This window comes from Cyprinus carpio, chromosome A7, assembly GCF_018340385.1.
Source record: "Cyprinus carpio isolate SPL01 chromosome A7, ASM1834038v1, whole genome shotgun sequence".
NCBI lineage: Eukaryota > Metazoa > Chordata > Actinopteri > Cypriniformes > Cyprinidae > Cyprinus > Cyprinus carpio.
In genome coordinates this window covers 37742715-37766002 of record NC_056578.1, presented here as the reverse complement: position 1 = coordinate 37766002, position 23288 = coordinate 37742715, and the positions used below count along the sequence as shown (strand labels likewise).

General features: G+C 35.4%; 1 protein-coding gene across 1 annotated transcript in view; it reads left to right on the top strand.

Annotated features, from left to right (window-relative positions):
- Positions 1-23288, top strand: part of LOC109095025 (polypeptide N-acetylgalactosaminyltransferase 18-like) — a 101310-nt gene that overhangs the window by 35332 nt on the left and 42690 nt on the right. Inside the window, exons 2-6 of the mRNA XM_042761058.1 lie at positions 9033-9228; positions 11935-12101; positions 19063-19246; positions 20701-20898; positions 21008-21122. Coding sequence (XP_042616992.1) covers positions 9033-9228; positions 11935-12101; positions 19063-19246; positions 20701-20898; positions 21008-21122 — 860 coding nt within the window. The remainder of the gene's footprint in view (positions 1-9032; positions 9229-11934; positions 12102-19062; positions 19247-20700; positions 20899-21007; positions 21123-23288) is intronic.

Genomic DNA, 23288 nt, shown 5'->3' with positions numbered 1-23288 from the left:
TCAATGGAGGGACAAAAATCTCTCAGGTGAACTATTTCTTTAAGGAAATTATTGAATCAGTGGACTCATGAACCACATCAGTCTGATCTGTAAATTAATAATTCTTTTGATATGCACTGGCCAAGACTGCATTCATTTGAACAAAAATACAGTAAAAACAGTAATATTGCGAAATATTAAAACAACTGTTTTCTATTTTAATTCAGTATCACATGTTCCTTCAGAAATCATTCTAATATGCTAATTTGGTGATCAAGAAATATTTATTATTACTTCTTAACAGTTGTGCTGCTTAATATTGCACAATAGTATTCAGTTGCTTAATAGTGTACAATACTATTCAAAAAAAATACTTTTGTTCACCAGGGAAACAAACTGATCAGTGTCAGTAAAGACATTTATAATGTCACAAAATATTTCTGTTTCAAATAAATGCTGTTCTTCTGAACTTCCCATTCATCAAAGAATCGTAAAAAAAAAATACAATGGTTTCCTCAAAAATATTAAGAATCAAAAACTGTTTTCAACATTAATAATAAATAGAACCATTATTAATAGTTAAGCACTAATGTTAACTGATGATAAATGAGCACCAAATCAGCATAATGATTTCTGAAGGATCATGTGACACTGAAAACTGGAGTAATAATGCTGAAAATTCAGCCTTTCCACCACAGGACAAATTACATTTAAATATATTCAAATAGAAAACAACTCTTTGAAATTGTAAAAATATTTAAAAATATTACTGTATTTTTGGTCACATAAATGCAGCCTTGGTGAGCAGAAGAGACTTCAAATACATTTTGACTGGTAGTGTAGGTTGATTTTAGCCTTTTTTTTTGTATGTTCTCTGAGGTTTACTTATGATGTTAATATGAAACAAAAAATTCATCATCATTTAGAAGTAATAGGCTGTTTTTGAGCCTCTCTGCAGAACGGTCTGTTTTTATAGGCGGGGCGCATTCAAGACTTGCAAGTAAACGCCCACTGCTATGATTGGCTAACAGTTTCACTAATTAAAATAACAAAAACAACATGCTTCAACATACTCAAAAAACAAAAATACTCATTATATATAAAAACTTAAAAATACAAAGCAAACATCAAACGGTCTGGAACAGCAAAAGTGGTAAAAGCACGTTTACTCACACTTATGTGTTGTGACATTACTATACTGAATGTTAGTCAGACTCAGCGCTGCATCATTGTTTAGTCTCTATGAAAAGCCTGCATCATACTGTCTTGTTTAAAAATGAATCTGTATTAATGTAAAGCAAACAAACAGTCTTTCACTGACCCGTTCAAGGAAGGCAATTCAAAGATTATTTTTCACAACTTACACTACATAGTGTCTGGTCATTTCTAATGTCACAGGTCTGTACGGTTCTGTTTGTGGAGCAATCCTGTGTTGCGTCTCTGTAGTATTTCCTCTCCTACTACTACAAGTGCATATCAGTGGGCGGGGCTAAAGAGGCAGTGATGTAGAAGCAGGCGCTGATCTTCTCCTTCGGAGGCGGTGCTTTGCCACACTATTACATCATAAAGTGGCACATTCCAAAACGAGTTGTTTTCTGAGCTTGGCTTCAATAAAAGCTGTTTTTAAACTTACAGGAAAGTTTAGAGTTTTGAAACTTACAGGGTGTTGTTATACTACATTAACCTGTTATATGTCAGAAGATCAAGGGAAATTTGATTTCTCAGTTCATGACCCCTTTAATGCTAGTTAATGTTAATGTAATCAGTGTTGCGGCAATAAAAGCAAATAATGATCATAAACCCCTAACCCACAGACTGTCCCACATTTCTTCCATCAGTAAAAGATCCAGTTTCACTCAGAAATACATTATTTTATAAAGTAAAATGGCTTGTGAAAGCCATTTAACGTTGATTTTATCCTGAAGAATTAATCGCTGTCATGCAGCATATTGGTTGTGATAGAGCTCCTGACCTTTTCATGTATACTTGCTGTGATGCGCTCAGCACACACTGATGTGGGGTCATTCTTTGACTGCTAATGAAATTCTGCCATTTCTCATAGCTGTGTTTAATGTCTGTGAAAGGACTTCTATTACTTGAAGCCCTGTGTCTCTTTTGTTGAGTTGAAAGGTTCTGATAGCTGGCCTGCATGCTTGTGGAATGAATTCCTCAGTCAACAAAGAGCCTTTGGGACAACATGCTGAGCAAACCAAGCCACTAGATGTTGCCTAGGTTACGAAGTCTACAAAAGCCACCCCTGACCACACCAGCGTGGTTTCTTATCTTTCCTGAGGGAGGAGACTAATTAATAGGCAGACATACTGTCACATCACTGACCCTCAGGCACATATAATGGGGTTTTAGGATGTGTGCGCTTATGATCATGTCGGAATTAAAACGATGTGTGCTGCATTCATGTTGTGGCTTTTGAAAAGTTCTCTATGCAACATGAACTGATGTGGCAGTATCATATATTTGTACATTTGTAGTTTACCTGACTATTTTAACACCATGCCAGGTTTTTTTATGGTTTATTATGTTTTTTTTGTGGCCGAAAAAAGTGTTCATTTCATGCTTTTAGGAGCCTTCAGAAAGAACCAGGCATTGGTGAAACAGACACTATGCAATACAATAGCAGTGATATATACTGTATGTTGCATGCAAAAACAATGTCAAGTCAACTGAAGGCTCCTTTTTATAGCGCTTTATATAATAGAGAGCAGCTTCACAGTAAAGTAACAGAATCAGTGATGCAAATTTAATGAAATATGAAGCAAATCCAAATTCTGCTGTAACGCAGCGCTAACAAGACAATCGTGTCATTATTCAGCTCAAGTCAGTTGAGTGTTGATTCAGTTCAGTTCATAACTTTGTAAAGATAATCAATTATGAAACAAATTCAGCGATATGAGCTCAACTGAAGACAGTAGTGTCGTTATTCAGTATAATTAGAAAACATGTTAATTTTGAATGGATGTCAATGGAGAAAGATGTTTTTGGCAGCACTAAAAACTAACTTTAAATAATGGCGGGCATTAAATAATGGTGCAAATATCAGTAAATTGACATCTAAGGGGGAAGTCGTGGCCTAGTTGTTAGAGAGTTTGACTACTAACCCTAAGGTTGTGGGTTCGAGTCTCAGCCAGCATTATAATGACTGAGGTGCCCTTGAGCAAGGCACCGAACCCCCAACTGCTCCGTGTGTGTTCACTGCTGTGTGTGTGTGCACTTTGGATGGGTTAAATGCAGAGCACGAATTCTGAGTATGGGTTACCATACTTGGCTGTATCAGGGCTCTAGACTAACTTTTTGCACTGGTGTGCCTAACTTTTTTCTTAGGTGCACCAGGACAAAAGTTAGGTGCACCTAAATTTTCGACTGCATCGCATTTAACACTGCAGTTTTACAAGTTCACTTTTTTAAAATCGCTGTCCATATAGGCAATATTGACTTGTAAATGATTAACTAACAATCTGGTCAACATAAAGTTCTTTATTTGAAGCACAATTCTACAAGAAAGGTAACTTACTGAAAAAGTGTTGGTGCTTAAAGTGCTTCACTGAGCAATCAAATCTATAGATATAAAACAGTTCAAGCATATAACAATGTTTAAACCTTAGACCCAGATAAATGTGCGCTATATCCAATAGTTTGTGCGGAGATGATTCAGGACATGGAGACCCCAGCGTGATCACTTGCACTAGATCACTAGATACGCCGTCATTTTTGCACATAAAGGTAAGAGTAATACATCATTCGTAACTGCAAAGGGTCTTTTATTTGTGTGCACTATCAACAAAATGTTGTGCTTTTATAAAATAAAGAAAACAAACATGATGCGCTTTCTGCATCTCGTCTTTAACTGGAGTACAAAAATGAACCGAAACTCAGTGAAAACATGCCTCACAGACATGATAACTATATCTATGGAAAGCTTTAATTGATTACTTAACAAATCAAAAACAAAAACTCTTTTATTATAATCATAATCCATAAAGATGCACTTCTCTCTAAAGCCGCATCTAATGAGATGGCGAGTCAGGATCAGCAACTTCATCCCTGCGACACAGAGTCAGAAAACACTATTTTATTAGTAAATAATTCAAATAACCCCTTACTATTTTCCCCTGTCACATTTATGGTAATTACTTTTGCCGATGCTTTGCGGCAAGCTTGAGCCTATTGCGTGTATTTGAACGGAGAACTGTTCAGCTGAGCTGCTGCTGGCGGGACAATAAACACCGTTGAGTCGCTCTTGACAGTCGCGGTAGCACGGTCTCATGTTGTTTCCACCAGCGGGGCAATTTTTTTTTTCAACACTAACTGATGGATGTCTAAAATATAAAAGTAAGGAGAAGTCTAAAACAGGCGGGAGGCCCGGCCCGCGTCTGAACTATGATGTAAAAAATAATCCCAAAGCCAAGCTCGAGTGGCATAAAATGTCGGGGTTCGTTGGGCTCGGGCTGAAATACAGGGCTCTAGTGTCTGTTGTTGAACCACAGGGAGACTTTCAGAGTCGCAGAGACTTTTTTTTCCCTCGAACGGCTGGTCGCACCGGTGCGACCTCTGATTTTTTTAGTCGCACATTTGAGAAATTAGGTCGCATGTACGACCAAATTGGTCGCACACTAGAGCCCTGCTGTACTGTATGTCACATCACTGTCACTTTCAAAAATAACTGTCCATGACTTTTCATCACTAATGTTTCACTGCATGGCATAAGCAAATCCTGACAGTAATTTTTAACACCAAAAGAGGGTTTGGGCTGGCCAAGCTGTTAGTAAATGTGTATTTACTAACAGCTAACAGTGTATTTACTAACATAACAAAATTCATGTGGCTCAGTGGTAGAGCATTGCATTAGCAGCGAAAAAGGTGGCATCTGCTAAATGCATAAAATGTGTAATTTTGCACAAATTACAGAATTCAGTGTGTATTATCGGATGGGTTATATCTTGTATTAAGACAAGTGACATCTACAGTATCTCATGTATTAAAGCCTACTGATAAAGCATAGATCTCTGAACAAGGACAGTCATCTATTGTTTTGGTTGTCAAAGTAATTACTTTGCTGTGAGTATAATGCATAAATAGCCATAAAATCGTACCTTTGCCAAATGACAGTTACACGTTTTATAAGCCAGAACATTATAGCAGCAGCAGCAGTTACCACATAGTTTGTGATCAGATAAATCAGATATTTAGCTATTTGTCTCCTAATGAGCAATATGTTGATGTATGCACTATTTCTTTATTATTCCCTAATGAATTAACAATCTAATTTGTTGACACACACGTCATGTCTTTCAAAGCAGTAAAAGTAGTGTTGTGGAAAAGGTCTGTCAATGATGGGGTTATTATAACTAAATTAAGCTGAAATTAATTAAATAAACAAATAAATAGCTATATAGTCAAAGTAATAAATAATAATAATAATTAAAAAAAATAATAATAATAAAAAGTAAAAAAAGACTACAGTGCTTTTCAAAAGTCTGAGACTACACTGAAATTCAGATTTGAATGTTTTTAAAAAGCACAACTCAAAGTAGTATGACTGTCCAAATCACAACTTTGCCTCGCCACTAACAATGTTATTTCCTAGCTGCATACAGTAGATAGAGACTTTTAAGGGGGGTAAGTCAATAAAAAATAACCCTAAAAATAAATGAATGAATGACTGAAATGAGAACAGAAAATCTACAATTAAAAATGAATTCAAAATATTAATAAAAACTATAGCCTAATACTATCTCTGTGGTACTAAAATAACACTGGTTCATTCATCAATAACTACAACTCCACCGGCAACTTTATGTAGTTCATGTAATTCATGGTTGTAAAACCAGTTGTATTTGTTGAGAACACATCCATCTAGCAGCCCCAGGTCATTTGATTTTGAGATCCTTTTTTGCAATGTCTTAAGAGAGTTTTATCAGAAGGCTGCAATATGAAAAACTAGCAAAAGTGAAGTACAAAAAGCATTCACACATAAAACAGAACTTATTTTCTACTAGCAAGTAGAAATACAGTATATTGATGTTTAATCTCAACAGTCAGATGTTGTTTGTTTGTGAACAGGGTCCAATAAATTAAATTTCTCCACAGGTGCTTAAAGCACGCTTGTTAGCAGCATGGCTCCAGTGTTTATTCAGAGCTGTAGCCAGTATCCAACAGAGCTGTATTTGATTCCGTCAGTGATCCAGACTGACCCCCTCAGTATCAGCTTTCAGACTGGGAACTATGTAGTCATGTTTTCACACAGGTCCAGGTTGCAATACTGTGGCTCACAACAATGCAACTTCCTCATTCTGTGTATTTGGTTCCCATAGCCTAAAATATTGTAGATATCAAGGGTGCAGCCATAAAAATTACTGTTTTGAAAGGAATAGTTCCCCAGAAATGGAAATTTGCTGAAAATGTACTTTTGGCCATTCAAGATGTAGACAAGTTTGTTTTTGTTTTTTCATCAGAACAGATTTGGAAAAGATTTAGCATTACTGTACATCACTTGCTCACCAATGGATTTTCTGCAGTGAATGGGTTCCATACATTTGAATGGCCTGAATGTGAAGATAGTATTGATTGATTGATTGATTGATTGATTGATTGATTGATTGATTGATTCCAGAATACCAAAGGGAAATATATTATTGCCCAAAGGTTGCTTTTTAAGTTCTCAGGAGATTTAATAAAAATGTAATAAAATTTCTATTTACACTAAGTGCAAATAGGCCACCTTGCTGGCAGAGGCTATTAACACTAACTCCACCCACAAAAGTGTGATTCGGCTAGTCAACATTACAAAAGGCAGTTGACAGTCATCAGCTCCAATGGCGCAGATGGTAAATCATTTCGTTCTGGGTTTGAATCTGACTTTTGACAAACTTTTTTCTTCTTCTTTTTTTTTTTTTTTTTTTCAAATTTCAAATCACATCAGAAAAGCATTTATTTTCAATGAAAATGAAAATCAAATAATCAAAAAGTTGAAAATAAAGTATTGGTAGGGTTATTGGAAGGGCTTTATTGTCCCAATAAGGTGGCATCCATTTAATAATTTAAATTAAAATTAAAATTGACACTCAATAAGTTATTATTGCATACGGTTTTATAATGTACTACAATACTGAAGTGCAGATAATTGCCACTATTTGCAATAAGTAGTATAAATAGCTATTTGCACTTAGTGTAGATAGCAAATCACTAAAAAAATGTTGCTGCTTTAATAAAATATAGTCTGTTTTTAGATGCTTCTCCTAGAATTCTTTGGAGGAACACAAACAGAAACACATTAGACAGTTTATTGTGCTATAAACTGGATGTGGATAAAATTTGATGAAAAATGGCAACAATAACTCGTTATAAGAAATAACTGCAGTAATAACGTTCTTTTTATAGAAAGAAACACTTTTACTTTTGCATTTCTTTTTTTCACTGTCAGCTGTCTATGACTTTCTTTCCTCTAGAATATAAGGGAGTGGGAGGGAGGTGGGAGGGAGTGAATGAACAGCGCTCTCTTCCACCCTCAATACCCATGGCTGAAGTGCCCTTGAGCAAGGCACTGAACCCCCAGTTGCTCCCCGGGCGCTGGATCTATAGCTGCCCACTGCTCCGGGTGTGTGTTCACGGTGTGTTCACTTCTCACTGCTGTGTGTGTACACTTGGATGGGTTAAATGCAGAGCACCAATTTCGTATGGGTCACCATACTTGACAAATGTCACGACTTTCACTTTCTTTCTTCTTTTCACAAAACAAAAATCCTTAACTTAAAACCGTTTTTCATAAGGGAAGTTTGAACATGTCAATCAATCAATCAATCAATCAATCAATTAATTAATCAGTAGAAAAGTCAATAGAAAGATATTTGGGTAACGCTTTACAGTAAGGTTCCATTTGTTAACATTAGTTTTAGTTAGTGAAGTGACGTGTTGCCAAGTATAGTGACCCATACTCAGAATCTGTGCTCTGCATTTAACTCATCCAAGTGCACACACACACACACACACAAACAAACATATACACATAAACAACGAAAACAACAAAACCAACATATGTGCTTTGTTATTTTTATTTATTTATTTATTGTTATTTTGCTATCCTGTTTAAAAAGATGTTAGAATGAACAAAAATCCCCCAGCATTTGTGTTTACATAAAGGGAAAACAGTCACGGGCAAAGATGTATATGTGTCGACTGGATTTTTCTTTAACTGTTTATGACTTTTAGCATAAATTAAAAAAGAGTAGTTAGTGAAATAATATATTTAAATTATTTTTGGATGCTTAATTTCATGTTATTGGCCATTAAATGAAAATGTATAAAAATTTAAATTTATATTAAATGTAATTGGTTGAATTCTGATTTATTTATTTATTTTGACAAAAGTAGGACTTGTTTTTGTTTTTGTGTTTGAAATGACTCAAATGTACCGTTGAATGGACTGACAACCTTTGAAACTTGTATGCCATGTAGTTAAATTATATATTTAATGATGAAGTTGCAATTTTAGTACATTATATTTACTTTAAATGTAATATTGAATAATTGAATAACAAATGTTTCAATATTCAATATGACTAAAGATACAAATATATAAAAGTCAAGTACTGTACATTTATGTGCTTTTCTACTGTTTGTTAGTCGACACATCAAAATAAGTGTACTCCTTTAAAGCACTCCAGAAGATTATTAAAACGTACTTTTGTGTACTTTTAAGGTAAAATGTAGTTTTAAGGAAAACATTTAAATTGACATTATTAGAAAGTGTTTTAAGAAACAATCATGAAAGTATAACGTTGTTCAGTACAGTTTTATAAAATTATACTTTTAAGATTTTAATATTTCAATACAATTAAGCACAGTTCTTTTTCACAAGTGTTTACCTGATAAAAGAACACCAGTGAAGGCATTTAATCATGAGTTGTCGCGTCATTAAGTTCAATCGGTGTAAGACTGTGCATGTAAACACATTCAGTGTGATTTTCCTTTTGTAGCCTCTGTTCTGTGACACGCTTCATCATCAGGGGAATGTCAACATCTCTCTGTTTGGCCCTCAGAGTCCCCGCTGAAAGGAGATGACAATCAGCTAGATCGATCTTTTTCCGACTCGTCCTTGTTCAACCACTGGGGCCAGGATCTGGGGCCAGAGAGCCGTAGAGCGGCCCTCAAGATGTTTCAGTATTACGGCTACAACGGTTACCTCAGCGACCGCCTCTCTATGGACAGACCCATCCCAGACTACAGACCTGAAGGGTAAGTGTCTGACAGTCCAGCTTTAAGACTGTCTGTCTGTCCTTAACTCACTGTCACAGTGAATGCCTGCATGAACTAATGTGATGGTTGAGCACAAATCGATGTTTGCAGTCATCAGATGCCCTGTGTTCATGTCTCACTGAAATATGATGGTAATATAATAGTATTTTGATATATACCCATGGCGTTTTCTCAGAGGAGGGAAACAAGAGCAGTGTGTTCTCAAAAAAAAAAAATCGGATGAGAAAATTATTGCCTTCTTTTTGCCTCCTCAGGTAACATGTACTGATATGATTATATATGCTATACACTTTCAGAAAAAAAGTACAAAAGCTGCCACTGGGAAGGTACCTTTTCAAAAGGTATACTTTTGGTATTAATATGTACACTTTAGGTACTTATATGTATTTTTAAGGTACCAATATGGACTCTTTAGGTACAAAGGTGTGCCTTTTGAAAAGGTACTGCCCCAGTGACAACTTTTGTACTTTTTTTTTTCTGAGAGTGTATAATGATTACCATATTCATGTACCATGGAATGTGCCATTATTATTATCAATGTTGAAAACAGTTTTTGCTGCTTAATGTCCACTTACGGTCGAATGGAACTCCCCTAATGATTTAGCATCATGTGACACTGAAGACTGGAGTCATGATGCTGAAAATGTATCTTTGTCATAACTGGAATAAATTACTTTTTAAAATATATTCAAATAGAAAATAGTTATTTTAATTTGTAAAATTATTTCACAATATTACTATATTTGCTGTATTTTTTATCAGATAAATGAAGTGTGGGTGAGAATAAAAAACATATTTCCTAAACAAACAAACAAACAAACAAAACACGTAATTATAAAAAAAAAAAAAATTGACCAGTAGTGTATAATCATACTGCTGAAAATTTGTGTAATGTAAAACACAGTACCGTTTCAGTAAATGAACTGTAAATGAAAGTTTTTTTTTTCAGTCTGTTATGGGTTGAAAGCACGGCAACATACGGTTTACACTGTCCGTCTCTATTTTGACAGGCTTTGAAAGAGGTGTGTGTGGAAAAACATAATTACTCCATAGCCTGTAATTACTGGATGTGTTTTGCTGGCAGCAACATAAAGAACTCCTTCACATCTGATCACATCTGCTCTTTTCTCTCCGTGAAGCCAAATTGCTATTGAGTACCTGGGTCTGAAAACCTTCAAAACCCACTTGTTATAAACTCAATCTGCCAAGAACATCAAAACATTACCTGTCATTGTAAAGACCACCATATTTACCAAAAAGGTCCTGTTTGTCTAATTGTCATTTTGTCTTTTGTTAGATTTCTCAGTGATTTCCACGTAAAGGAAACAGAAAAGGGCCTGAAACTGAAGATGAAGTCATGTTTTAATAAATTGTCAAAAGAAGATGGCTAACCTTCTGAAAATGCTGATTGTAAACCTTAGGAGGTCAAACTAAATATTATATGAGCTGTTTTATTTACTATAAATTCTGCATGAGATTTGCAGTTTTGCAACTCTGTTACTAAAATTTAGGACAATTTTGGGTCTAAATAAAGTCTACAACCCAGATTTGTGAGATCTTATGTTATGTTAATAACAATTATTCAATAAACATTAATTAAATAGACAACAGTTATAAAATTTAAGAAGTACCAAATAAAATTTAAGATGTTTTTTTAATAAGAATTATCTTATGCCCTTCAGGACTGCATTTTTTGCTCAAAAATAAAGAAAAAAAAACAGTAATATTATGAAATATTATTACAATTTAATATAAATATTTTTTTATTCTCAAATGTAATTTTCCATCATTCTTGTGAATTTTCAGCAGTCATTATTCCAGTCTTCAGTGTCACACAATTTATTTATTTATTTATTTTCACAAACCATTTTAATATGCTGTTTATTTAGAATTGGTGCTCTAATATTAATAACGATATTATTAAACTGAAGTAAGTTTTTTTTTCTTTGATGAATAGAGAGTGCAACTGAACAGAATTTATTTGAAATATATATATATATATATATATATATATATATATATATATATATATATATATATATATATATATATATATATATATATATATATATATATATATATATTGTAACATTTTAAATGTCTTTATTTTCACTTTTGATCAATTTAATATGTTGATAAATAAAAGTATTATTATTATTATTATTATAATTTTGTTTAAATCTTACGTCTCCCACAAAAATATTAAGCACAAAGTAATAATAATAATAATAATAATAATAATAATAATAATAATAATAATAATAATAATAATAATAATAAATTTAAAATAAAATGAAATAGTTCTCAGTCCTCCTCATTGTTAATCTATATGATTTTTTTGTTAACATTATTGATCATAATTCCTTAAAATAAGTTGCCTAATAGTTTTGAATGGTTAAGCATTTATGATGAAATAAGATTATTTATTTGAATTTGGAACCACATAATCTCAAAATTCTGATTATAATTTTGTTGTTGTTCTTGGATACATTCAAGAATGTCAAGACCTCATTGTAAGCTGATGTGTTTAAAACTAGCTACTTTTGATTCGTTTTAGTAATGCTTTAACAAATCGTACATGGGATTTGTGTTTTAGAAACTAAAAGGACATAAATTTGTACTCTTTTCTTGGAAATGCCTCCACATATGAACATTTGTGCTCCTTTGTTTCATCTGTCCCTGCAGATGCAAAAACATGTCTTACCCGTCCAGCCTTCCGCAGGTTAGTATAGTCTTCATCTTTGTGAACGAGGCACTCTCAGTCATTCTGCGCTCCATACATTCAGCAATGAACAGAACCCCGCGCCACCTACTCAAAGAGATCATTCTGGTAGATGACAACAGCAATAACGGTAGGTTTACACACAGCACAAAGCGCTTAACATGTTTGTCGATTGTGTAATGTTTGTCTCACAAGCTCTCACAAGTAGCGAGTGCCATTAATGTGAAGCATTAGCGTAACTGCTTCCTGAGGGACTGGAAAAAAGCAGCACCAACCTCATGCATTTCCTTTTAGTGCTCTCTTGTGTTGGACTAGCTAGTTCTCAGTCTGAGGCTTATGGTCTTAATAATTACCGCTGTTTGGCTTCTCAACATTCTGTCTTCAGTCGAACCCTTCCATCTACTTAATTAGCTGCTCTGCTCATTGGATTAAAGTGACTAGTGATGGAATACTAATCAGCTGAAAACTGAGAAATATTTACCCCAGAAAGCTTAAACCTTAGAAACGTGATGAATTACTACTGTTGCATGTAGCGGGTTTGTCTGCTGGCCTTTTTGCTCATTATTACTTTAATTTCCACCAATTTGGTGCTGGAGTAAGTGCATTAATTTGACAGACTGAAGAATCTCCTGTTATATTTAACATTAATAAAAAAAAAAAAAATGATATAACGAAAGGTTGGGATGTTAAATGATCCTGTATTTCAGCTATTTTGTGATTATTGCATTCATTATCATATTGTCTACATTGAAGAAATTCATTGTAGAAATTCTCTGTTAATATTGTGTGAAACAAATGTTCATTTAATTTTAATATTATGTACACGTAATTTCCCAATTTATAAATAAATGTATTATTATATTGCATTTAATATTTTTAAATTATATTGATCTTATATTCCAAAAAATTCTGCCATTTACTCAGCATCAAGTTCTTTCAAATCTGTTTCTTTCTTTTTTTTTCTTTTTTTTTTCTGTTGAACACAAAAGAAGATATTTTGAAGAATGTTGATAACAAAACAGTTGCTGGTAGCCACTGAACTTCTTCTTTTTTTTTTTTTTTTTTTTTTTTTTTTTGGTATATCGGGAAGTAAAACTTTTAATTTGACATCATTACAAAATGCACATTTTAAAAGTGTACTTAATTGTGTCAAGAACCGATTATAAAAGTATACTCTAAGTACACATAAGTGTCCTTTTATTCAATTTTTTTTTTATTTTTTATTATTATCTACAAGAACATTAAGCACACCTCTTTTTCACTAGGTATCACAGGAAACCAACAATTACAAAGATTAACGTAGAAGATACCTAAACATTTCATCTTGAAAAATACAAACCAACCTAAACTTCACAGAATCATCTGCAAAGTTGTTCAAACTGCTCTGCAGAAATGTCATGGTTGTGCATAGATAAATGCTGCTGTCACGAAAAGTTTCTGCTAGATTTTTATAAAAAAAAATTGTAAATGAATGTCATACTAAACACACTAAAACATGCCGTCTTTGACATTTTGCTAGCGTCATTCCATCCTTTGTGTCAGGTCATAGTATGTCAGCTGATGCTGATTTACTTTTGTCATTACAGCTAGAATTATTAGTTAATTAATTAGTTTTATCAGCGCTAACTGTTGTCACCCCGCGGCTCTATGGAAGCTGACAGGTCCTTTCAATTGTGAGTATTATCTCTCGACATCACTCCTTAATGTGAGAGCCACTTCTGGGTTCAGCTTACACTTTATTCTACTGCGGCAGACAACATGAAGAGAAAGAGGGTAAAGTGACCCAGATGATTCCTCACTAATTGTACCATTTTGAGGACCAGCGGCCCGCTCTCTCAGCTGAGTCCTGACAGCTTTATCTTTACATTCATAGATGGAGATTGTGAAGCGGCCACTCAACATGAGACTTTATGTCAACAGTGGTCCTGACAGAGAATCTGTCAAGAAAATGAAATCTCGCTTTCCTCAAAACCCGAGAATGAATTGACAAAATTTCTTTGCCTCTGCAGTGGACAAATGATGAATAATCACCTTATAACCAGAGTGTGTGAGAGAGAGAGATGACTTACACTGAAATAAATAAATAAATAAATAAATAAATAAATAAAATATATTATGCTATATATTCATTACTTAGCATTTTGGTCAGCAGAAATATCTAAACAGAAAAAAATGCAAAAGAAAAATAGCTTAAATGGACTTATTGTCAGAAAGTATATCTTCATATACTTCGTATATACTGTATGTATATAGATGCTTATACATGTATACTGTTTATGCCTAATTTCTGATGCGTAGATGTTGTTTTTGTTCTGTAAATAGGGTACGCGAAACAAGTCTCGGCTTCAGCCTACACCTTTTCGGTTACCTCCTTTGTTTTTATTGAATTGGTTGTATATATAATTTGTCTTATGTTTTATGTTTTGTAACAGAATAAACCTTTATTTAATAAAAAAAAAAAAAAAAAAAAAGAAAGTATATCTTCAGTTAATATATTTTTGTAGGCAATAAGTAAAAAATAAAAATAAAAAAACTTAGAGGCAGAATTGCATGCAACATAATACTTGTTTTCAGATAATCCATCAAGATCAGTTACTCAAACATGAACATATGCTAAAATGTATTCACCCTTAGGCCATCCAAGAAACAGATGAGGTTTTTTTTTTTTCTTAATTGGAACAGATTTGGAGAAATTCAGCGTAACATCACTTGAATGAATCCTTTGCAGTGAATGGGTGCCGTCAGAATGGGAGTTCAAACATGCAGCCAAAGGAGCCATAGTACTTTGTAGGGCTGTCTTGGCTGGCCATTGTAGGTTTTGAGTGTTAGATTGAGTGATGAATTGATTTCATGAATGTTGCATTATATTGGTTGAGAGCTTCACATTCAGTTCAATACAGCTTAGCTGTCCCAGCTCATGGAGTCCATATTGATGTACACAAAGATTTAATGATTCTCTTTCTATGACCAGGGATAATAAGGACATCTTCCAGCAGGCAAACCAGGCTTCCTCACAGAACCTGAGCAAACTTTCATACATCATTGCATCTCTATAAGATTGACAAAGAAGACAGATTGTCCTGTGACAGATGTATTAAATAGAGGTGTTTATGTATACCTCTCGCCCAGATGATGTTTTAATTTAAATATTCAGGGTTGTGAGCCATTCTGAACTGAGAATTTTGATGTATTAAAATAGAATTAAATGATTTGAAATTCAAGTATTTATCTATTTTTTTCTAGAAAAGAAATGCAAGGCTTACTGACATGACAAAGCCTTGCTGAAAAGTTTAAAAAACGTGAAAGTCTAATGGTTTATATGCCGCTAAGCACAGAAAAAAAAAGTACATTTTGTACTGATGAGTGCACTTTGTAATGTCAAATAAAATATTTTACTTTAAAGTGCATTTTAAATGATTATATTTTAATAATCTTTTGTCATGCTTTAAAGAAGTACACTTATTTGAATGTGTTGGCCAGTATGCTGAAACAAGTTCATATTTTTAAAGTACTAAATTGCAACATCATCATTACAAATGTATAAAATATATTTCAATAAAAGACATACAGGTTTCTATAGAAAGTTTACAATAAATGTTTGTCAGTACTGTACATTCAGCAGTACACTTTAACCATATTTATATTGAAATTAGATATAAAGATTACCTACTTACCTGTAAGTGGGTCAAAAAAGCACTTTAAATTTTAGCTAGTTGCATTTAATATATATTTAAACTATAATAAATTATAATTTAAATGCAAATAACATGCATTTAACTGTCTGTAAAACTGATATTCAGTTCATGCTTAAATATTCTTTTAAAGTGCATCATTTGAATAATTAGTACTCATTTTAAAAGTATGCCAATGTGTACTTGTTTTTCACAAGAGATCCTTCAAAAATGAATGCTAGTTTAAGTCTAAGTTTAACATCAAGGACTTAATATAAATGTCTCCTTAAATGCTTTGACACTCAGTAAGATTGCTTAGACCTTCAGCTTGTCGGTCTTCTTTTATATTATCATATTATAATGGCTAACAGTAGATTTAGTCAAGCTTAATGTTTGGTATTGAGTGAAACAAGAAGTGCACTTCAGATAATGGTGATGAAAGATTGATGCTTTCAGTCATGATGGTGATGAGATAATGGACCTGCTATCCTTTGTTTTATTATGATAGTATCTTCAATAGATCTTCCAGTCAATTGCTATTTGTTCACATACGTTAATCAGTCATCTTCGACAGAGATGAAAGTTCTGCTCTAATGAGCTTTGAAGAAAGATTTTGGTGAGGTTGAGGATAGAGGGATTTTCGCTGTCAAATAAAATCAGAAGACAGATTTCATTTAGTGTCTCCCGGTTCAATCATAAAACTCATATTTGCAGGCGGGAGTAAAGCATTAGAGCAATTTGTAGAGCCACAAGCTGTTCATATCCAATGTTCTCTGGCTTTTGAAAGAGACATTCTCTTCACGTTCACTCTTGCAATTCCACAATCTCAGTGATCGATGAGAGACGCCGTTCGCTCAAGGATAAACTCTATAGGCATGAGCCTGGCTGAGCACAACATCCCACTCAAGGGTAAGGTGAATTACAAAGTGACCTTTAGCTTCGGTCATACCTGTGGCCAGTGTCAGGATCATTAACGGCAAGGAAATAGAGAAAAACAACTGTCAGATAACAACCGCTGTGATTGGTCCATATTACAAGTTCAGTCAATCATCGCCTACACTGGAATCATTCTCTCTGAAGAATCTCTTTCTAACTGAGATTTTTTTTTTTTTTTTTTAAACTGTAAATTAAACATTAAGTATGTTTTACAAGATAAAATGGTGTGTTTTGAGCAGCTTTTTAAAATAATAATAATATATAATAATAATAATTAGTATTAGTAGTAGTAGTAGTAGTATTCAAATTCACCCCTGTGAACCCTGGTTTTGTATATGTGTTATTTGTGTTGGTTTTGGCGAAGAAGCAGAAACATAAAATAATGCAATCATTAAACATTAAACAGCATATAAATCAAAACTGCCTAATGTTAATGGGGAGTTTTAGGTATTACGTGTTGGCATACTGGTGAATCTAATTACAACTGATAACTGTATGTTTTATTAAATGATAGAATATTATTATGCCTGTAAGTTATACAGCATAATTTGACAGTAAAACAAATATTTTACAATAGTTTGCAGTAAATTTCCATATAATGCAATTTACAGTTCTTCATCATATATGGTAAGGCACTGTAATTTACAGTTAATAAATTACTGTAGCACTTTTTCTGCAAAAAATCACAAACATGGGGTTTTATTAGAGATTTATAAGTTTTTTATTATAATTTTTTTTTTATTTAAAATGATTTTACAAGTAGCAGAAATTGCTACTTAGTCACTAATTACAAACAAACGACAAGTAACACACTGAATTTAGAGAATTTAAAGAATAGAAAGACTGCAACATACTCCAATCCACAATTGAAAGACTTGAAAAGTCATATTTGCATTGTAAAACTCGATGCTGGTACATACTCACAAATGAAGGGTTTGAAGGACTGCACCAAGAAAAAAAAAAAACCTTCAGTTGTGCACAAAATAATTTTCTGCTTAATGAGTTGATGAGCCATTTCACTATATTATGCTGTTAAGCGGTTTTTAAAAACCTTTGTGTACCGCTGGGCCTTGTCTGGATGAGTTTTATTTTTTGAAGTCTTTATGATCATTTATTTGTTTTAACAGCAACAGATAATTGAGTTGGTGGAATTAATTCTCTCCCTGTCCCGTGGCTATACCATCTGCGAAATCATCAAACATGTTTGTCATGCAAACCTAATAGAAAATCAATTTAGCCCCAGCAAACAGGGAATAAGACGATTAGGCCCTCGACTGAGTAAACTACACAAACGCTTACCAAAAAATAACATGGATAACATGGTGGTACCATGATTCAGTCATGCTTTCAGATGTAATACCATGCTTCTTTGACGTATAGCATGATACTAAATGATTACCATATCCATATATTCATCCACTTGATATTGCCAACATACAAACATGGCATAACCATTGTAGCAGTTCCCCAAAAAAGAATTTGCATTGCATGCAGTTTGAGATCTCAAGATTGTTCTAAATGAATACATTTAAAAGTTGATCAGTTTCAGTCTTTACACCAGCCTTTTATGAAATACAGTAATGAATATGTTGTATGGATGGTGGAATCATGTCTGTCTTTATCCTTTTCACATCAACATCTATTGTATCTTCAAGATCTTACAGTCCCTCCCACCAGTTTTTTCTCTGAGAAGGAGAAATTGAGGTGAAATTGAAAATAAATCATAAGAATTCAATTTAACAGTGAAGCATAACACATGAAGGACCCAAATGAAAACTTAATGACATTTCTTCTTGGTTTGCATTATATATTCATGTGAGGCACCTTCATTTTGACTTGTTGCCAGATTGTTAAAGTTTCATCGATATTGTAGATCTTAGATCAATGTTGAAAACTGTTTGCTGTTTAATATTAATATTAACTGTAATAAACAACCATTGAAACATTTGGGGTAAGATAAAAAAAAGAACAACAATAATAAAAAAGAAAACAATAATAAATTACTTAGTATTTTCATAACATTTATACAGTTTCAAAAGATTTCTAAATCAAATAAATGCTGTTTTTAAACTTCCTATTCATCACAGAAAAATATATAAAAATATATTAAAATTATATACTGTTGTAACATTGATAATAATATGAATCATTAATAATAATTGAGCAAATAACATTAATATTAATATTAGTATTGTTATTATAGTGTCAGTATTATTATTATTATCATTATGCTATGATAGATATTGTTTGGTGTTGGAGCACACCGTATCACTCAAGCATCACATGCAGTTGCACATCCTGGTTCAGTACAGCTTCTCTGTTAAAGTGAACGTGATTGACGGACCCAAGAGCCCGTACTCACACACACACACTGTAACAACAACATCCTCTTTGCTGTGACCAGGAATAATGAGGACATTCCTCCAGGAGACATTGTAATGTTACAGCTCTTCCTCTCTCTCTTTGTCTCTGTCTTCCTCCCAGATGAGTTAAAGGAGAAATTACAGGACTTTGTCAAGGAGACCAACACCAAGCAGCCCGGTTTCATTAAAATGGTGCGGCACAGTAAGCAGGAGGGGCTGATCCGCTCACGTGTGAGTGGCTGGAGAGCTGCCTCTGCCCCTGTGGTGGCCCTGTTTGACGCCCACGTAGAGTTCAACACTGGATGGTGGGTGATATGAGAATTCTGGCTATTCCTAGCGCTTCATAGCCAGACTGTAATTACAGCTTCTTTCAACTGAAATAGTCTAAAGGATCAGTGCTGTTGTTCAAGCACTGACAGGAACTGAGGGGAATTTTTTTCCTGAAAAGATCTGAAGTAAAAAGAAAAGAAAAAATCAGCCTTATCTAGTTCACTGCTTCATTTTTCTCTCATCTTCATGTTGCTCCAAACCCCTATGAGTTTCTTTCCTCCATGAAACATAAAAGGATTTTTTAAGAGTGCAAACACTCCTCTTTTCCACAGTGCAAAAGACAAAAAATGCAGCTTAAAAGTAGTTCAAATTACTTCTGTACTATATATATTTTTTTAATCCATATGAAGGCTTAATGTGCAGCATATGCTGGAAAAACATGCCTTTTATGCAAAGATCCAAAAACTTACCTATATCTACAATTCACTGCAGTTTCCAGCTGAAATGAACACTAGAAGCTGTAAAACACCAACAACTTAAATTTCTTTTCACACAAATTATGATTACAGTGAAGATTATTGATTAATAAAGACTTATTTTCACAAGATTCCTTACACAATATTATGTTGTGACCTGAAACTGTTTTATCATATTACATGATTTGCAAACTAATACATTTTGATGTTTGCATCACATAAAATGGTCCTTATGTAAGGCTTTTTTAAACTTGCTTGGTATCGCACCTGGTACAGCTTTGCACTTGTGAAGTGGATTGCTTGGGTATGAGTCCTGTGAAACATGATGCCCCATAAAAGACCTCAATACTTGTAGAAGCAAGCTGAATTGGAACGATTTCTTTAGCAAATATGTTTTTATCTAATGTTTACTCACTGGATTTCACTTCGAAAGTGTTGATGAATGTGTACCTTAATATCATTATGCAGAAATATTGCCACAGGTGCATTTTTCCAGTGAGCCTGAGTTATTAATAATGTGAGGAGCAGACTGAAACTTAAGTTATTATGCACTCAGAGTCTTCAACTCTAACTTCCATATTTCATTCACAACACATCAACACATCGAGTTCATTCTTAGATTAACTATATCTTTAACCTAGCCCTGTATGACCATAGATAACATAGATGCCCTTCATCATCAAAAGCAGTTCTGGATGCACACCATGGTTTCTCTCATAGCAATCTGACCCAGATATGTCAGTGCATATTTAAATAACACCCAGAATTTTTTGCCTTTAATCAGCTTTGATGTGATTTTAAAGCCATACTGTACTGCTCAATTTGCATTTCTCTAGAAGAATTAGTCCTAAAATATTACTGAGGATGAGTTAACTGTATAGGCATTGTTTGTTATTAAATCGTGTTGAGAACACACTGTTTGTTCAGCCTCACGTTTCATACTCAAAAATGCCTTTTTATTTTTGGAACAAAGCATGTTCACTGGGTGGTAAATGATTGTATTATGTTTACAGGGCTGAGCCTATTCTCCAAAGAATCAAAGAAGACAGAACCAGAATTATATCTCCATCTTTTGATAACATCAAATACGACACATTTGAGATTGAGGAGTACCCACTCTCCGCTCAGGGCTTTGACTGGGAACTGTGGTGCCGGTATCTGAACCCACCAAAATCCTGGTGGAACTTGAACAACAGCTCTGCTCCAATCAGGTATTTTGTTCAATTTATTAATTTGGGAATTAATGATTATTTATTTATTTAGCTGATATTACAATAAATATATATTCAGTTAATGTTATTATATAATGTAAATCTCTAGGAGTCCGGCCCTGATTGGCTGCTTTGTGGTGGACAGGGAGTACTTCGCAGAGATCGGTCTGCTGGATGAAGGCATGGAGATTTACGGAGGAGAGAATGTGGAGCTTGGTGTGAGGGTGAGAAACTATATCATTCTGAGCAGGCTATGGGGTAATGAGGATAATGGATTCACTCTTGAAGGATTAATGACTCTAATGGCCCTCCTTTCTTGGCAGGATAGTTCAAGTTGGCACCATTTACTGTATCTCTTGTCAAAATCCATTCTTTTGATCTGGTTGTAATTGTTATGCACTTTAAAAATGAGATAGCTTTTTTTCAACATCAGTGTGAGTGGGGTTATTAAAACTACATCCATAATAAAATGTTTAACATATTTTGAGATGAAGTAGAGCAAGACAAGACACTTTTGTATTTAGGACTGCTACTAGCATTTTTTACTGATTATTTTTCCAATTAGTTGATTAATGTATTAGTTGATTAATTAATGTGTCCCGTCCAGGAACCAGACATGAAGTTTCCATAGGTCTGGATGTGGGTGCCACAGGGTGCCCCATCTTTGAGTCAGTAGTATGAGCCAGTCGTCGAGGTAGTTGAGAATGCTAATGCCCTGCTGTCTCAGGGGAACAAGGGCTGCCTCTGCAACTTTCGTGAAGACAAGGGGCGACAGGGATAGCCCGAAGTGAAGGACCTTATACTGATATTCTCGTCCTTTCAAACACAAACCGCAGGAAGGGTCTGTGGTGCAGAAGGATCGATACCTGAAAGTACGCATCCTTCAGGTCGATTGCTGCAAACTAATCTCAGGGACGGATGCACCTGAAAATGCGCTTCTGCATGAGCATCCTGAACAGTAGCTTGTGAAGGACCTGGTTAAGGACATGCAGGTCCTAGATTGGTCGTAACACATCACCTTCCTTGGGTACAATAAAGTAAGGGCTGTAAAACTCCGTCCTCATATCGGCTGGAGGGAACAGCTCTATCGCGTCCTTCACCAGTAGGACTGCGATCTCTGCACACAAGACAGGGGCATCTGCAGCCTTCACTGAAATGAAGTGGATGCCCCTGAACTTGGGAGGATGCCGGGTGAACTGAATCGCAGACCCGAGTCTGATGCTCTGAAGGAGCCAGCGAGATGGGCTGGGCAGCGCTAGCCAGGCTCCTAGATATCGTACAAGTGACACCAACAGAACCACTGATGTACCCGCGGTGGGGCAGCGAAGAGGAATGCTGGGACCTGGCCTGGGCGTCTTGTGGCCAGTATGAAGCGGGGTCTGAGTGTGCGCAACATTTACCTGCATTCGGGCAGAGGGAGCGTGAGTAGTACATTCCATAGCACCCTCGAACTGTCCACTGCTGCTCAGTGGCGAGAGAGGAGGGTGAGTGTGATCCGGGACTCACTCGTCCACAACTACCCATCCCCTCTGGGGACCCAGAGATAGAGGAAACTGCTCTTTTGTCAAGGTTTTGGGTGAGAAAAAACAAATTAAATGATTCTCCGCCCGGCCCTCCTCCAGGGGAGGGAGTGGTGCGTTCACTATATCCCCAAGAGCAGCTGTCTCCATTTCTGGGTCACCAGTCTCAAGGCCTTTTGCTCTTCCGCTGACCGCCAGGTTTGACCTGCGACCAGCTCCATGGCACTGCTTGGCTGGAGGCTGCTGCTTCTGCTGCGCGGGGGTGGAGACAGGGGGCCGCCCTCAGCAACGAGCAGACTGAGGCACTGCCGCCAGCGGCCAGGTGGAAGCAGCAGCTGCGTGTCAGGGCAGGATGTACTTGATGGTCTTGGTCTGCTTCTATGTGGCAGAGAACTGCTGGGTAAAGTTCTACAATATGTCGCTGAACAGGCCGGTCTGGGACACGGAGGCGTTCAAGAACTGGATCTTGTCAGACTCCCTCATGTCAGCCAGACACAGCCAGAGGTGGTGCTCCTGCATGTAGCCCGAGGTCAGTAGCGGTGCAGAGAACTGGGGGAACTTCTGGGTTGTGACCACCCTCGTGTAGGTCCTTCAATGCCTTGGCCTGATGAACCTGCAATAACAGGTCAGGGCCAACAAGTACCTACAGGCCTGAGAGGAGAGTGACGGCTTTCCTCCCCAGGTGGCAGCAGTATTTGGACACAATTGCATCGCAACCAACCGCTCCACCAGAGGGACCTCTTTATACCACCACGCTGCCCCACCATCGAGGGTGGTGAGGGTGGAATAACTACCGAAGCGGTTTCTGGGAGTGAAAGGTGCAGTCCACAACCCCGTTAGCTCCTTGTGCACTTCTGGAAAGAACGGCAA